The 18343-nt window shown below is 49.7% G+C and overlaps 2 protein-coding genes across 3 annotated transcripts in view; one reads left to right on the forward strand and one right to left on the reverse strand.

Moving 5' to 3' along the window:
- The window catches only part of SUSD3 (sushi domain containing 3), a 401112-nt gene that overhangs the window by 167379 nt on the left and 215390 nt on the right, over nucleotides 1-18343 (forward strand). The gene's annotated exons all lie outside the window — the stretch shown is intronic.
- The window catches only part of BICD2 (BICD cargo adaptor 2), a 49527-nt gene that overhangs the window by 11744 nt on the left and 19440 nt on the right, over nucleotides 1-18343 (reverse strand). For both annotated transcript variants that reach the window (XM_050761544.1, XM_050761543.1), the window contains exon 2: nucleotides 5872-6084. In XM_050761544.1, coding sequence (XP_050617501.1) covers nucleotides 5872-6084 — 213 coding nt within the window. The remainder of the gene's footprint in view (nucleotides 1-5871; nucleotides 6085-18343) is intronic.

Below are 18343 nucleotides of genomic sequence, written 5' to 3' on the forward strand. Positions count from 1 at the left end.
GGTTAAAAGTAGTTCCTGCCTTCTATTATTGGGCATGTACACAGTAGTGTGCAGGTGGGCATATAAATGGTATAGTGCTGTGGCAAACAGCCTGCAGGTGCTGAAACTGTTAAACACAGAGTGTCGACCCCAGAGAAATGCACACATGCCCACAGAGAAACTGGTCCACAAATGTTCACAGCAGCAGCGTTCATTTTGCCAAAAGGTGGAAGCAGCCCAAGTGTTCATCGACTGACGAATGAATAAACAAAATGTGGTCTCTCCACAATGGAATGTTGTTCAGCCACAATAAGGAATGACGTATTGACACATGCTACAACATGAATGACCCGTGAACACAGTCTGCTGAGTGAAAGAACGCCTGTCACGAGAGGCCATGCATTGTATGATTCTATTTCCATGAAATGTCCAGAATAGGCAAATTCATAGAGACAGAAAGTAGGTTAGTGGCTGCTAGGAGCTGGGGAGGGAGATGGGGAGTGACTGAAACAGGTTTTCTTTTTGGAGCAATGAACTGTTCTAAGATTGTGGAATGGTGCACATATATGTGACTCTAATAAAATATACCGAATTGTACACCTTATGTGGGTGAACTATATGAGACATAAATTATCTCAATAAAGCTGTTAAAATTTAGTTTGGGTTGTAAGTTGCCCATAAGGAGCCAAGAGATGTCATGGGAGAGGCTTGTGCAGGGTTGGGGCGAACAGGATGCAATCAAGGCAGAATTCCAACTTGCTGCCATAAGCCAGGGACCTGGGCCCCTCAGCCGCTGCCCTAGCAACATTCAGGGATGTTTCTTCTTTGTGATGGGAGCTGGCCTGTATATTACATGTTTAGCATATCCCTGACCTCTGCCCACCAGACAGCCATCTCCTCTCCAGACATTGCCAATGTCCCCCAGGGACAAAATCATCCCCTTGACAAACTCTCTATCTCCTCCCTGTACTCTGCTGACCCAGCTGCCTCCCTGTGTATCTGCAAAGGCCTGGCTCCCCAGACCACCACCACCCCTGCTCCAAAGCCCTCCTGGACTCTCAGCCAGAAGCCCTGTCCCTCTTGCGGGCCCCACAGCTTCGTCCACCTCTTGCACTGTTCTCTTGGCTCATGCTATGGTTTCTCCTGGTCACATGTGTGTGCTCATCTGAATGGAACATGCTTTATAGACAAGATTCCAAGATCCCACGCAAGTACACACAAAACAGTCATACTGGGTTAGCAAAATGAAATAGGACATCCCTCCCCAAAACAAAGGAAAAAAGGAATGCAACAGAGAGGGAAGAGAGTCAGCGATATAGAGCAAGTAGTACTGACAAATGCTTATTATTCACAAAGATTACACTTAAAATCCACAGCAAATGGACACAGACATAGTCCTCTCATTGTAAGTGATCCAAGTAAGTGACAGAAAGCTGACACCAAAAGAAACAGAGATACCATACAGGGAGGAAGAGAAGGCCTGGCAAAGCCTCGTACCAGAGGAGAAAGTGAGCAAGCTGCATGCTGGGATGAAGGGAGAGAAAGCTGCACCAGCACAGCCACCACCAGGGCCAGGCCCCACAGTGGCTACACGAGGAGTGGATGGGGAGTGGGCAGGGTCTCCAGCCTCTCTCCTGTTAGTGAGACTGCAGCGAGTGCAGCGCTCCCCACGAGTGTGCCTAGCGGAGCTACACAAGCCAAGTCACACCCAGGCTCTCCACACCCCAGCTGGGGACTTGGGCACCTCTATGCCAGAAAAGTTTCTCCAATTCCTGCTTTTTCCTTGCTAACCAGCAAGCAAGCAGTCTGCAACAGGTGTGCAAACATGTGCCACCTGATTCAACGCAGTCACCCAGCTGGCTCCTCAGGTGGAGTGGAAGCTGAGGGGAAGGTCTAAGTCCCAGCAACTCTCCCAGGCCTGCCAGTCAAGATCAACAAACCTAGAAGGTGCTCCAGGCAGTGGGAAGAGAGGGCCAAGAAGCTTCCATGTGCCTGGGCAGAGAGACAGTGCCATGCCCAACTAAAGACTGAAGCAGAGAGCCTGGCTGGATGCCTCATAGCATTAGGGTCCCCCAGAGGCACACACGAGATTTCTGTTCCCTTGGCAGTGCCCATGTGAGTCCTCAGGGTCCTTCACCACCTGGCCCAGGCAAGGTGTACTAGGAGTTCTGCCTTGCACCATTGCCAAACCCAGAACACAGAGGCACACCCATGTCAAATGCTGGCCTGGCCATACCATGCCGTGGGTGACTATGGCACCATCTCTGCTGATGCTGTAGGACACAAACACTGTGCTTTCATGCCCACACCACTGGGCGTAGGCAGCCAGGCTCATCTGGCCTGCCACGTAGCACCTCCATCCAGCACACGCCCAATTGCCAAGGGCTCAAACAGGCTGACTGGTCGCCATGGGGTTTAGTTTTCCCTCAAGTAAGCACCTTCTCCCAGTGAGCCTGTCTGATGTCAGCCCAAAGGAGTACAGGGGACAAACTCTGCTGTGTGTGGCCGAGCAGCCCAGATGAAGGAGGTGGGCGCACAGGCCTGTAGCTGACCACCAGGGTCCCATCTCAGCTCCCCTTCTATGGGATCCCCACACCTCAGACGGCTCATCAGCAAGCAGGGTGTGACAACTGCCTGCTTCAAGGAGCCACTCCGCAGGGGGTCGGCTGCCGTCTCTCCTGTCCCCACCAGACCTCAACCCCAGGACACTCTCATCTCTGCCTTGACGGCCTAGGCCAGCCCCTTCACCCTACTCCTTCTTGGGGCAAATATGAAGAAAGATCTTGGTGTGTGTGTGAGACCTGGCTCTGACCCCAGGCCTCCTGTGGCTCTCTGGGCCTCTGATTCCCCATCTGGGAAATGGAGCCACATCCCCACTAAGGCCCCATCCAGGTCAGTCCTCAGAAGCTCCCCCACCTGCCAGGGGCCGGGGCAGGAAAGATGCTCTCACGAGCAGCAGAGAAGCTGGAGGACCTGCCCACATGTGGGGCCCACACATACACAGCGATTAGAGTCAAGATCTGAAAAGCACCTCTCCTCTACCAGCCAGGACACCTTAGGCACATGGTGGAACCTTGCAAACCTCTGTTTCTTCACATCTGACAAGATACCAGTAGGGTCACCAGAAGGACCAGGTCTGAGGCAATCAGAACTGTCCAACACATGCCAAGTATGTTTGTTACTGTAAAGCTTCACAGGTCCTCATGGTGTGTTGGGGTGTGGAGGTGGACAGACAACCAGTTGACACAAGGGAGGAAAAAGGGGAAGGGCTGTTGAGGGTAGCAGGGTGGTGGGTCAAAGGATACAATGAAGGTTGTTTTATCGTCAAATGTACCCTTTCTGACCCATGAGATGTGAGCCTTGGGCAGTGATTGGGCAAAGCCACGTTGGGGGGTAGGGGAGCATGGAGGAGCTTGGCACAGTGGCTCAGAACAGCAGGCAGCAGAAGACAAGAGTTGTGCACGGCTGGGACTGGTGGTGGTGAGACAAGGTCAGTCCTAGAGATGCTCCACCCCAACCAGGTACCCAAGGCGAGGACCTGGGATGGTTCCTACAGCTCTGCAGCAAGCCAGGGCAGGGACACGGGCATGGGGGACACAGCATGCCCAGGCACCCAGGCAGGGACCCTCAGGAGAGAGAGGGAAGGCTGAGGGGTGTGCAGGGAGTGTCAGGATTTCCTCCTGAAGCACAAACAGAACCACAGAAATCCTCTCTTCCCCACAAGACCTGCAGCATCTTTAACTTGCTGTGCTCATTTCCAGTCTCACCTGAAGCCAGCAGGGCCACCCAGCCCTCTTTGGCCTCTGCCACCAGAGATAGGTCTCTTGGAAGAGACAAGGAGTGGAATGTGCTGGGCTAGGGAGAAAGCACCTGCACACGCTTTTCAGGAATAGAGGGGCCAGACAGATGGCAGCTGGGGCAGCCAAGGATACATCTCTCCAGCCACACAGCCCCTCCTCCCACTGACCAGAGGGCTCCTTGTGGAAGGAAATGAGATCATGTACTGCCGCTTCAGAATCTGAGACTCGCCACCCTGACTCCAAGCCAAGCTCCTCCCTGGACCCCTAGGGCCTCAGCGATCTCTGACCTCTCATTCCTACCGCTGCTGGCACCGAGGGCAGTATCCTTCAGTACTGGCATGCTAAGCCAACCGCAGCAGCCCTAATCACTGCACACCCTCAGGGCCTATGCCCTGCTGACCTCCAGTAAGATTATCTGCTGCAGAGGGTGGGGCTCCTGTGGCAGGAACAAGGGTCCACAAGTGCTCCGACAATGTGGGGAGAAGGAGCTGTGGGGCGAAGGAGCTGTGGGGCATCCTCTACAAGGGGCTTCAGAGACTGTCGGTTTACAGACGGGGAAACTGAGGCCAGGACTAACGATAAGGCCTAGGCCAGGCCCCAAGTCTCAGTGAAAGGCAAAGTCAGTATCAGCCCATTCCCAACCGACTGGTGCTCCACTCCTCCAGCCATTCCCAATGAGAACTTGGGGCTGACCCTCAAAGGCCACGGCCAGGAGGACTACAGCTCACTTGTCAACTTCCAGCTCCACTTGCAGAACCCAGGGACCATCCCACCTCCATCTTGGTGATGGGGCCTCATCCTTCCTCAGAGGGCATTGGCCCCTCTTGCCCCCATGACAGGCATCTCAGCCCCACTTTTGTCCCCACAGCCCACTCCCCGTGTAACCACCAAACCCAAGCTGAACCCTGCCTCCTTCAGGGCCCCACCCAGGCCTGCGGGACTCGCCCGACACTCCTCCTGCCCTTGGCTCAGCCCCACAGTGAACATGCCCCTGCCCCAGGGACAGGCACGGGGTACGGCTCTCCCCTGATATCTGCCACATGCCTTCTAGGAGAATGAGACTTTCCTCATGCTGTGTCCTCAGGTTCACAGACACCGAGGCCCCAGCAGGGCTCAATTAAAATACGTGCCAGTCAGTGAGGAAAGACACTCAGGGGCTCACTCAACCTTCCCTGAGCCTCCTGTTCAAGCCAGCGAGACTCACCTCCCACCTGCCCCAGTGGAAGACTCTCCTCCTCCTGGTGGCTCACACTGCACAGGCTCCACGCCCCACAGCAAACCTCCCAAATCCTGCTTTAGCCATATCGTTCCCCTGGGCTCCCCAATCCTCCCCGACTCCAGGGCCTAAGTGTCAGGGCCATGAGCAGCTGGTCCTGTGGCCTTTGTGCCTGTCAGGGCCCAAGAGCCAAGCTGGTTCCTCTGACTTCATGTTCACAAGCTCATGGACGGACACCACAGTTTCATTTCTAGATGCAGAGCCTGTGCCATGTACCCATGGCTGTCCATGGGTACCCAGGACTCCAACAGGCTCTAGTGCCAGGGACCACTCACCCAGACCCTCCCTGCAGGCACTCTGCTGTGCACAAGGCAGGGGTGTGGCCGCTGGGGCCACTGGCGGTGGTCTCCACCCCTAATTCTCAGACACGCACATCCTACCTCGAGTCTCCATGGAATATTTGGAGTTTGTGTTCTTATTACAGTTGGGCATAATGCAGGCCCTGAATGACACAAAACATTCCCAGGGCAGGGGGGAGTCCAATGACGAGGAGTGCCCCATGGGCATCAGCCCTTAGCCTCCACGAGTGGCTAACCGCACCCCTCCCTGACTGACCACCTCTCTGCTCTGGACTTGCTCATGGGACTTGCTTCACTAGTGAGATGGAAGCAAGCCAGATGCAGCGGAACTCGTGGGTCCATCTCTCTCCCTTCTGCCACATGGGCAGTGGAGGATGAGACAAGGAAAGCAAGACAGCCCAGCCAGCTGCAGCATCCCCAGAAGCCAGCCCAGCCCAGCCACCCACCAGGCACACCTGCTATGTGACCCTGGTGGCACTACTGCAGCCACAGAGTAGGCCCCTCCTCACCCCCTCACCTCCTTCAGCTCCTGGGCCACGGAGGCCAGGCGTTCATTCTCCGACTGCGTGTTGGTGAGGACATTGCGCAACTGCTTCAGCTCCGTCTGCAGCTCTAGCACCTTCCGCACGTAGTACTGCTCCTTGGAGGCCGACTCCTGGATCAGGCTCTCCTCCCGGCTCTCTCCGTCAGCAGCCACCTTCTTGTGATTCGTGTGTGCTTGTCCAAAGGCCTGCATCAGGAGACAAAACACTTGTCAGGTGGGCCTCCCAGGGGCACTGAAGGATAGAGACTCAGCTCACAGGCGACATTCATGCTGCAGAACAACAGCAACAACGATGGGGACTGTGGGCCTGAAGGGAGGGCCCCCGCCCTGGGAGGTGCATCTGTGACGTGCCTATGGTTTGCACACATGCAAACGCAACAAGCTGCACCCAAGATTCATTTGCTTCACCAAAATAAGAGAAAGCCTGGTCTCTGAGGAACAGTGTCTGCACTGGCAAGACAAGTACTGGAGTCAGGGAGCCGCAGCGGGCACGTGTGACAGCAGCTGGGGCCCGCGGAGGGAGCTCCCACACAGCTCCTACCTCCTCCCACTCCAGATGGCACGCCAGCCACCACATATGAAGGGCAGAGGGAGTCTGTCCATCCTGCTGCCTGATGCTGGCTCATCCTTCACGCCTGGGAGAGACCTGGACTGAGCAGTCAGAGCCCCAGTCCCAAGGACGGCAGTGATGGTAAGAATTAGACAGAGGCCAGCACAGTGTGCCACCCACTCTGCCTAGTTCCTGGCTCAGAGGCCAACATACCAGCATGTTCCAGAGGGGTGAGGAACAAGGGGGGCGGGGGCTGCATGTGGCAAAGAAGTGTAGGGCCCTGGGGCTCAGGGAGGAGACCTTATGGGTGAGATCGACCAGAAAGGCGTGCTCGCCTAGCCCAGGGTGACCACCTGCCCACGCACCCGAGAGACGACAGCTGTGTCATGTCCATGCCCAAAAACCCAGGCCAGCCGGCTTCCCATCGTGTATACCCCAGGCGAGTGGCCCAGCCTCCAAGCAGGTGCCATCGCCCTCCTTCCCTCCCACTGCCCACTACCCCCGCATAGCTGGCATGGCAGGACAGGGCTTCCATGGGTAGAGGGCAGAGGGCCCGCAGTGTGTCACCCCGAGCAGCCCCTGTCTCACTGGCCACTCCACCACAGAGTTCTTGAGGGAGACCTTATCTTTTTACGGTAATCCTGGCTCATGGCAGAAAACAAGATCAAGAGAGATGCAACTGAAAGTGGATGACTTTTTTTCCCTAAGAGAGAAAAAGGAGCATTTTTTCACTCATTTACTATTCAATATTAAATCTAAGAATTCAGTTCAAGAAAATAGGGAAAATGTACAAAACCATGAATAAGGATGTTACTAAGCAGGACAGTTTCTAATTTCAAGAAATCAAAGCAAAGAGTAACTCATTTCCTCCCACCAGGAGACTGGCAAAAGAAACCAGGGTCTAGTCTGAGTCCAGAGTCTCATGGGACCAATAGGGGAATCAAGGGGAAGACAGACTGATCTCACAGCACTGTGAGGATCACAGGATCCTGCCTGGAAGAGCACACATGTGCTGTGGCAGGTGTGGTGACATGTGCTATAAGGTATGTGTTGTGTGTGTGTGTCTCGCATGGTGTTGTGGGGGACACCCCTAAACAAGGCTAACAGGACAACACAGCCCAGCAGGAAGACTGGTGCTGGCACTGGGACTCCACCTGGGGACTCGGGACTGTCATGGACACTCCTGCTGTGGATGTACAGACGTCCATGGCACCCACACTTCTGCGGAGGCTGGGTCTTGCTCACCTGCCCCACCCATCAACACAACACCACTCTGTGGAAGATGTCCGTTCTTCCACAAGGCAGTCGGGTCAGCGCCGTGATTTCTGCTCTGTTCTTATCCTAGTCCCAAGGAAGGACCGAATCATGATGTCTACACAGCACCTGATCCACCCTGCCCAGCCCCAGGCCACAAGAATGGAAACCAGACATGGAACTGGCCCCAACTGTGGGCTCCCCACCCAAGTGGCAGCCAGGCCCCAAGTCCCTCACTGAGTGAGGGGCCCACAGGCTGCAGGCGGCATGGGCAGCACCAGACCATCTGGGCCTTCTGACAAGCAGGCGGGACCCAACTGAAGGGTCCAGCACACATGGCTGCTCAGAATACGCCCACAAGCCTGGAGCTGGGGATGCACACATCACCTCAGAAGCTTTCTCCAGGTATGACAGCTAAATGCCATGACACGACATTCAAGTCCGGGCCTCCTGGCCTGAGACCTGGATCTTTTCCTTTGCTTAAGCTCCCAGCCCGGGGCCCATGAACACTCCTAGGCAGCTTTTCAAACACACTGAGATAGAGACTTCCGCCTACAGCCAAGACAAGATTGTTGCAGAAATTAGGACTACCTTCTCTGTGAAAACTTAAAAAAAAAAAAAAAACACAGACAATGACAGAATATAAATAAATAATAAGCAGTGGTTTTCACGTCATGGGCACTAGATAGTGAGGGACAGATCAGGGGAGTTCCAGGAGCCCCCTCCACCAAGAGAACTTCCCAGCCATGGAAAAATGGGAGACTGAGTCAAGGCGTGGCAGACCCTGTCAAGGAGGGACTGGAAGATGGCAGCAGGGCAGCCAAGCTAGGCAGACCTGCACACAGAGGGCCAGAATCTCCACTGAGGACCAGGCAGCACAGAGCTGAGGAAGTCACTGAAGGACCACCGAGAGGGGCAGAGAAAGCAATCCCCACCATTTACACCAGCCAAAAACAGCACCTGCTCCCACCAGCCACAGGAGAGCCCTCCTGATGCACAGGCAGCAGGGGAGCACTCCCAGGGCCTGACAAAATTCGTCTGGATTAAATCTGCTCTGATACCACAGAGTAAAGCTTAAAGACAAAACCTGAAAGGACCGATCTGATTCCAAGTCACTTAACTACATCCCAGAACAAAGCTCAAGAACACATGAAGGAATACAAAAACATCCATCTCCCAACAGGTGAGGTCCACTGCCCGGCATTCCATCACTAACCACTGAGTAGGCAAAGGTGTACGAATGAGGAAGACAGAAAAAGATCCAGATAGAACTTCTAGAGACGAAAAGTACAGCGGATGGGATTCACAGCAGATAAAACAATGCAGAAGAAAAGATTAGTCAACTTGAAAAACCACAGCAAACTATCCAAAATGAAACACAGAGAAAAAAGGCTAAAAGACAAAAGCAAAACTCGAACAGAGCATTGGTGAAGTATGACACAATTTCAGGAAGTCTTACATAAGGACTAATTGGAGTCCCCAAAGGAGAAAAACAGGAAAATAAAAAAGAAATTGAAGAAATCAGAGCTGAAAATTTTCCAAATTTCATGAAAATTATAAACCCACAGACATCAGCAGCTTGTCAACCCAAGCACAAGAAATATGAAGAAAACTACACCAAGGCATAACATAAAATTGTTTAAAACCAATTTTACAATAAAAATATTAAAATCAGCCAGAAGAAAAAGGATACATGACTCAAGAGGAGCAAAGTTAAATGACAGCTGATTTCTCTAACAAGCCAGGAGACAGTGGAACAACATCTTTTAAACGGCAAAACAAAAAAACTTAACTAGAATGATATACTCACTGAAAACTGTTCACAAATAGAGATGAAATACTTCAGACGTACAAAAGCTGAAAGAATTTATCAACAGCAGATCTGCATTGGTATTTAAAGATATGTTAAATAAAATCCTTCAGGCAGAAGAAAAATAATACCATATGGAATCTATATCTACATGGAAGAAATGGTAATTAAATAGGCAAACATAAAATACTTATTTTTATTATTTAAATCTCTTTAAAAGATAATTAACTTGAAATTCAATACAATCCCTACCAAAATTCCAAAAGCCTTTTTAGCAGAAACGGAAAAGCTGATTTTCAAATTCATATGGAATTGCAAAGGGCCTAGAGGATCTAAAACAACATTCAAAGAGAGTAACAAAGTGAGAAAACTCACAATTTCAAAACTTAATACAAAGCTACAGTGATCAAAACAATGTGGTACTGGTGTAAAGATATAGAGACCAACGGGATAGAATAGAGTCCAGAAATAAACCCTTATATATATGGTCAATTGATTTTTGGCAAGGGTACAAAAATAATTTGATGTTAAAGAATAGTTTTTCGGCCAGGCGTGGTGGCTCACGCTTGTAATCCCAGCACTTTGGGAGGCCGAGGCAGGCGGATCACTAGGTCAGGAGTTTGAGACCAGCCTGGCCAACACAGCGAGACCCCGTCTCTACTAAAAATAAAAAAAATTAGCTGGGCGTGGTAGCGGGTGCCTGTAATCCCAGCTTCTTGGGAAGCTGAGGCAGGAGAATGGTTTGAACTCGGGAGGCAGAGGTTGCAGTGAGCTGAGATCACCCCACTGTACTCCAAGCTGTGCGCCAGAGGGAAAAAAAAAAAAAAAAAGGTTTTCAACAAATGATGCTGGGGGCAAGTAGCTATATATATGCAAAATAATGAAGCTGAACCCCTACCTCACATTATACACAAAAATTAACTCAAAATGAATCAAATACCTAAATATAAGAACTAAAACTATAAAACTTTCAGAAGATAATGTAGGGATTAATCTTCATGACCTGGGATTTGGCCATGAATTCTTAGATATGACACCAAAAACGTTAACTAACAACAGCAAAAAATTAGTCACTTGAACTTCATCAGAATTAAAAACCTCATACATCAAAGGACATAATCAAGTGAAAAGACAACCTACACCATAAAAGAAATGTTTTCAGATTACCTATCTGATAAGGATATGGTATCCAGATCATATAAAAAAACTCTTACAACTCAATAAAAAGATAAACAACTGGCTGGGCGCGGTGGCTCACGCCTATAATCCCTGCACTTTGCGAGGCTGAGACAGGTAGATCACCTGAGGTCAGGAGTTCAAGACCAGTCTGGCCAACATGATAAAACCCCATCTCTACTAAAAATACAAAAAAATCCGCTGGGTGTGATAATCCTGTAATCCCAGCTACTCAGGAGGCTGAGGCAGGACATCCACTATGGAGGTTGCAGTGAGCCGAGATCATGCCACTGCACTCCAGCCTGGGCAATAACAGCGAAACTCTGTCTCAAAAAAAAAAAAAAAAAAAAAAAAAAAAGACACACAACCTAATTAAAAAATGAATAGGCCAGGCACAGTGGCTCATGCCTGTAATCCCAGCACTTTGGGAGGCTGGGGCGGGCAGATCATGAGGTCAGGAGATCGAGACCACAAAATTGAGGCACAACAGAGTTCAATGCTTGCCAAGGGTGCACAGTATGGGATGGTGCAGGGCTGGAGACAGAAGGCTGGCAGAATACGCCTCAGGATGGAAAACAGGGCAGTAAGGATCCTGTCCAACAGATGAGCCCAGTGCCCCACCCTACCCCTACTCCTAGGAGATAGAGAAGGCAGGCCAGGTACCAGGGGCACCTGTGAGCACGAGCCCATCTGTGCCCACCACCCCCATCTCAGGGAAGCACAGCCAACATTCCCTGCTAGCACCTCTGAAATAAGCTGCAGCGGCAGGGCTATGTGACTGTGGTGGGCGCCAATCACAATGTGCCTCAATTTCCTCATGTGAAACCTGCGTTAATAATGTCACCAATCTGAGCTTAGTGCTGTGGAGGAGATTTAGTCAGTTAACGTAATTCACTTACCAGAGTCTATGTGGCCTCCTCCTCCACCCATCCCCTGATGATAGGAGCTTTAAAATACAGGTTCAGGGAGTTACTCCTTGTTCTCCTCTCTAGGGCTCCCACTGCCTTTCGGATGCCCAAGAAGGAGCCAGCTCCTCCAGAGTCAGCATATCTCTGACTCAGGATGTGGCTGAGGCTATTGTCACTGGACCAGTGTTAACATGCTGAGATCCTGACAACCCCAGTGTGGGGGCAGCGCATGGGAGGCTGGGTGGCTTTAGAATGAGCCCATAGCAGATGCTTAGGCCCCCATCAACCCCCCAGCAGAGGCTGAAATCCAGAAACAGAAGCTGGACGATGAAGGAAGAGTAAAAGATTACGACCAACAACGGGTTACGGTTACCCCTGTGGTTTTCATTCTTTCCTGACGCCAGTACCAGCAAAGCTCCCTGTTATCACCTGGGCACTCCCACCACCTTAGAACAACTCTTCAAGCGTTACTTTCTGTGAAAGTAAAACTAAGTCTATGCTGGAATGGCTGAGACCCTGGCCTGTGCCTAGTGCAGAGGAGGAAATAGTGGCAGGTGATCAGAGCCTGGGAGGACGGGGAAGTGCGCCAGGTGGAAGGAAGAGCAAAGCAAGAGGTAAGACAAGGTGAGGCCAGAAGGAGAACTAGGTCCTCATACCAGGGCCTCTGAACCTCTGGACAAGAATCTCTTTCCCTCCCTCCTCAGCCACGTAGGCCTCCAGCTTTGCCGAGGTACCCCACTGTGCAAGAGGCACTGCCCTGCCTGCCCACTTCCCAGCGGCACAGCAGGAGAGCCAATGGGTATATGCACACCTGAAGCCAGGCTGCCTGGGCCCACGTCCTGGCTCTGCCACTGGTCAGCTATGACTTGGTGAGCTCCTCCCTCACTGTGCCTGTCTGTCAAAGGGGCTACGGGGTCAAGTTCCCATAGTTGGGCGTGTGTAAGCCGACCCTGATGCCAAGGCAGCATGGGCATCGGGTCAGGGTCATTCACAATCACCCCATTTATGAGAAGTGGCAGGGCTTGAAGAGCAGCCCCAGGCCAGTGCCTGCCCCCTCCCACCTGCCACAAGGTTGGTCCCTGATGGTCCCCACAAGGCCAGGTGCTGGCTCCAAAGTGGCCTCACTGTCCTTTTTCACATGCAAGATGCCCTTACTCTGTAGTCAGCCAGTGGGGCTGCCTGGCTCTGTGGCAACTACCTAATTACAGTTCCCTCAGCTACAAAGGAAAGTCACCCCACTCCCTCTCCACTCTCAAGAGAGAATGTGTGTATCTCCACAATAAGAGCTGGCCATCAGCCCTAGCTAGTAGAGGTTGACCCTTCAGTCTCCGGACAAACCTGTACAGGGCGTGGAAACAGGTCTGCACAGGAAACTGAACCAACCCCACTTGCCGACCTTCCACTGGGGTCTGGCTCCCTGGAGAAGGCCTACACCACCAGGGCAAGGAACCAGGCCTCTAGGCAGGGCTGTCCCAGGGAATTCTCTTTCATCCTAAACCAGTTTGGCCATCTGATACAACAGGAACAACACTTGCCAAGCCAGGAGAGCCAGCCTCAGCATTCCAATGAGGCAGGACTTGTTCCAGGATGCAGTTTCCACAACAAAACTGGGAGCCTCAATTCCTTCATCTGCTAGGCTGATCCAGCACCACCCACTGACAGCCAGCTGGTCCCACACTTGTCCCTGAAGGTCCACGATGCCTGCATGAGGGTGGGCCCAGCCTCCTGGGAACGGCTGGGCCTGGGCATCCCAGGAATCCCACTAGTCCTAGCCTGGCTGCCTCCGCTGGGCCCTCCCACCACCTGCTAAGGTAGAGACACTGTTGGGCTCCTTGTCAGGGCTGGTCCAAGCAGGGGAAAGGCCTGATCCTCATCCACTTGACGGGCTGTGAATACCCTCTGCTCAGCACCCATCTTCCTACCCAGGCTTGTTGAAAAATCCCAGGGACTGGCTTCACCATCCCCTCAATGTTTACTAACAGCACTTATTAGTGCTTACTGCATGCCTGGTCTCTGGTAGGTACTGGGACAACAGACTATCAGGCCTCCCAAGACCCAAGTCTGAGGGCCTGTAGCCCAGATAGTCAATTGAGACCACAAATCCTCCCACCCTGGGGAACCACAGGATGATAAAACTCTCTATTCCCCCCAACCACAGTGAGGAGCCCCTGAAGTGCTGGTCAACTCTTTACTGTTTTGAAGCAGTATTCCTATCAGAAGTTCGCACTTGGCGGGCAGGGAGGCATAGCCTTTGGAGGAAGACCCGACCCCCGACCACGGTTTTACTCCTTGTGAGAGGGAAGAGGCAAAGAAATCTGCAAAGCCAGGAAACAGCAGTTCAAGTCCAGCACCCACCTCCTTCACAATCATGCAGTCAGTAAATACTAGCAAATGATGAACTTGCCCCCCAAAAACTGCCACAACAAGCCACAGGGCTTCAACACCTGATGGGGTCAAAGGGAAATCAGGTGTTTCCGAGGCCTTAAAAGGAGCTGGGGTGGTCTGCAGGACATGAGAAGACCTGGAGGCCTCAGACGCTTGTGTCTATACACCTTGCTCCACTCCGGGCAGCTCTGCATGTGCTGTTCAGAGTCCTGTCCCGCATAGCCAGGACTCCACAGGAGTCCAAGTGGCATCAAGCCTTATTACAGTCATGAGGGTGCTCAGGCCTATCAAGCTGACATAAATACAAGCTCAACAATATTATTATGAGATAAAGAATTTAGGCCAGGCGCACTGGCTCACGCCTGTAATCCAGCACTTTGGGAGGCTGAGGCCTGATCACGAGGTCAGGAGATCGAGACCATCCTGGCTAACACGGTGAAACTCCGTCTCTAATAAAAAAATACAAAAAAATTAGCTGGGTGTGGTGGCGGGTGCCTGTAGTCCCAGCTACTTGGGAGGCTGAGGCAGGAGAACGGCCTGAACCCGGGAGGCGGAGCTTGAAGTGAGCTGAGATCATGCCACTGCACTCCAGCCTGGGCGACAGAGTGAGATTCCGCCTCAAAAAAAAAAAAAAAAAAAAAAAAAAAGAATTTATAGCATTATGACATTAAACTCTCTCATAGATTAATCAAACCTATCGTGACCCAAACAGCCTAGTATAAAATACATCAAAATGTCAACCACGCAGAGGGAGAGATCCAGGCTCTGCAATAGCCAGCAAATCAGAACTGGCACAGACACCAGGACTCAGGGCATAAGGAAATGATACCACAAGAGGATACAGAATGACATCAGAGCAATCTAAAAAAGGAAGAAATTCCATTTATGTGTAGGTGCACCACAGGAGAACAAATAAAAGACGGTATTTCATGTAAGTTTTCTGTAAATCTGAAACTGTTCTAAAAAATATATGCTGTAAAAAGTTAGCATACACTCAAACATGAAAATTGAAAAATGATCTCTTAAATACATCTGTATTAGAGAGGGTATACAGAACAAACCAACAGGAAACCAAATAAACAAAAAATAGAAAAAAAATCATATGAAAACTTCAGAATCACGGCCAAAGCAGTACTGTGCGGGGGGTTGCGGGGGATTGCACTAAAAATAAATAATGATAAAAAGAAACAGTCTCTCTAGACTGGGATTGCAGAAACTGAATAAAGTAACAAGCAGAAGTCTCACAAAGGGGAAGTGATACAACAAAAACCCAGAAACAAAAGAAAAAGCAAAGCAACCATGTTCATGTATTTTTTTAACCCGCTAGTGACTGTATTCAGGTTGGTAAGTCTGTGCAAAGTACATACCCCTAAATCAGGGAACTGAACACTTACCAACGTGAGGACTGAGCTACCACATCGCTGGTTCCACCCCACAGCCATTGGCAAGATGGGCATCGGCACCAGCAGGCCTGCCTCATGGGAGAACTGACACAGGGAGTGCGTGCCCAGGAGGGAGTCTGGGTGCTGTGTAGCACAGCAGGTCTTGAGCTCCGACCTTGGCCTAAAGTGTCCCTGTCCACATCCATATTCACTCAAACAAATAATGAGAAAGGAAAACAGAAAGACATGCCTTATCTGTTCTTGATGTATCTGTTGAACATTCCCGTTGAGTTTGCTGAGTTTGTAATGTCCTCTCTAAGGCAGAAGAAAAGACATTACAAACTCAACAGGAATGTTCAACAGGTATGTCATGAACTTACCTGCTAGTTTCAACAGATCTTCCCTTCCAATGGGCAGGGACTCATGGACCAACTCCATGCCCAACACGGATGCAAAAAACTGACAAAATCTTAGCAAACAGAAGTAACAATTTACCTTAAGAGTTACTGTGATCAGAAGACCTTGCCCAAGAACATAAAACCAGGGTAAACCAATTCAATTTTAAAAATCTATATTCAGCATCTGCTATGAAACAAGATAGGCCAACAAGTAAGTAAACCATATAGACAGACTGAAGGCAAGCTACCAATATTTCTGCCACAAACTCATATTTTAAAAGGAATTAAAAATGTCATCTATGCTAATATGCTTTACCATAATTTAGCCTGAACTCTTCTCAACTGAAGCACTTGAAAAATGGATGTGGTAATTTTTTTTTCTTTCTAAATGTCATAAAAAGAGCATCAATAGAGTAAATCTACCTGGATAGATTTAAAACAAAAGCAAACATAGCAAATAATGGAATGCATTAATAAATAATGGAGAAGCATTGGTAAATGAAGATGCATTTGAGTTACCCACCCTCCCCTTAAAAGGAGAAGGCAGGACTACACTCTTCATCACACTCAAAAAACATCGGAAGAGGGAAAAAAAGCATACCGCTAAATTCCTATTTTTTTGCAAGTGATGATTTTGTCTAGAAAATGCACTAAGAAACATCCTCAAAAAAGTCAGAGATCTCAAATACACCAAGATACCCACAAAACCCTCCCAAATTAAACTGTTGAGTTATGTACGCAAAAGAAGAGCAATTACATTTATAATCTTGACCTAAAAAATTAACCCCCAGATATTAACTTAACTAGAAACATGAGATTTATCCAAAGAAAATTATAAAAATACTAATGAGAAAGACAGAGGGTAAGTTGGAAGGTAAGATTCCTCGAGTTGTCATGTAGATTCATGTGATATGGATACCACAGCTACAGACCTGGAAGAAAGCTGCCTCAAATCTTCTGGGGATTACTTCAGAATAATAGTGAAATTTACCTCAAAGATTTAGCAAGCAAAAAGACTCTCCTGCTTACCTCCATTAAAAAATGTTAAAAAGACATAATTCACGTCATAATATCCACCCTTTTAAAGTGGTTTTCAGTGGTTTTTAGTACATTCACAGAGTTGGGTGAACATCACCATTAATTCCACATTTCTATCACCCTCCAAAGAAACCCTGTCCCCATTAGCATTACTCTTCAGCTCTCCCCACTGCCATCCTGAAAACCAATCTATCTTCCATCTCTATGAATGTGTCTATTCTGGACATTTCAGTCTTTTGTGACTGGCCTCTTCACTTAGCACAATGTTTTCAAGGTTCGCCCATGTTGTAGTATGTATGAGAATTCCCTTCCCTTTCATGGTCAAATAATATTCCATTGTATGAACAGATCACATTTGTTTATCCATTCATCATTTGATGGACACTTGGGTTGTTTCCACTTTTAGGCTATTATGAGTGGAACCGCTAGGTCATGTGGTATCTCTAACTTTTTTTGAGGAACTGCCAAATTTTCCACAAGGGCTATCCCATTTTATGTTCCCACTAGCAACACAGGAGGATTCCAATTTTGCCACATCCTCTCCAGGACTTCTTACTGTCTATTTTTTGGTCACAACCATCCCAGTGGGTATGAGAGCTCTTCCTATTTTCTTTCTTTGGAAGACAGGGTCTCGCTCTGTCACCCAGACTGGAGTGTAGTGGTGAGATCATAGCTCCCTTCAGCCTTGACCTCCTGGGCCCAAGCAATCCTTCTGCCTCAGCCTCCTGAGTGGCTGGAACCACAGGCACGTGCCACCATGCCAGCTTTTTTTTTCGAAATGGGGTCTCACTATGTTGCCCATGCTAGTCTTGAACTCCCGGGTTCAAGTGAACCTCCTACTTTGGCCTCCAAAAGTGTTGGGATTATAGGCACAAGACACCGTGCTCAGCCTCTTTCCATTTTATTAAAAAAAGTATTAGTAACAACAATAGCCACCACTCTGGTAGTCTCCTTAAGTATATTATTTCACTTAATGCCTATCTCAAAGTTCTCAGGAGAATCTGTGTTCCCATTTTATGGAGGAAGAAACTAAGGCTCCAAGAGGCCAAGGTTGTGACAAGGCAGAGACACAGATGGAAGACAGCCATCTCTGCCTGCTCCATGCTGGGTCTTTCTGCTGCATCACTGGGTCAGAACTACTGCCTGATGGCAAAGGGCTTCATATCCTGAATATATAAAGATCTCCTACACATACATAAGAAAAAGGCAGACACCCAATAAGAACACTGGAAGAAGGTCTTGAAGAGGCTCTTTACAAAAGAGGCTCTCCAAACGGCCAGTAAACACAGGAAAACGTACATGGGGAATGCAACTTACCACCAGAAAGAGCTACTGTGACATGCTGATCAGAATGGCTAGTATGTAAATTAATAACACATCAAGTGTCTGCGGTGAGGATGGAGAGGACAGGGGCTTGCCACACACTCCTGTGCTCCTCTAGAAGAAAGCCTGCCCTGTGTCACCCTAGCCAGTCCATCCAGCAGAAACAGGCATCGGCCACCCCATGAGTGTTCTGACAGCTGAAAACAACCCTAAGGCCGCTC

This window comes from Macaca thibetana, chromosome 15, assembly GCF_024542745.1.
Source record: "Macaca thibetana thibetana isolate TM-01 chromosome 15, ASM2454274v1, whole genome shotgun sequence".
Lineage (NCBI taxonomy): Eukaryota > Metazoa > Chordata > Mammalia > Primates > Cercopithecidae > Macaca > Macaca thibetana.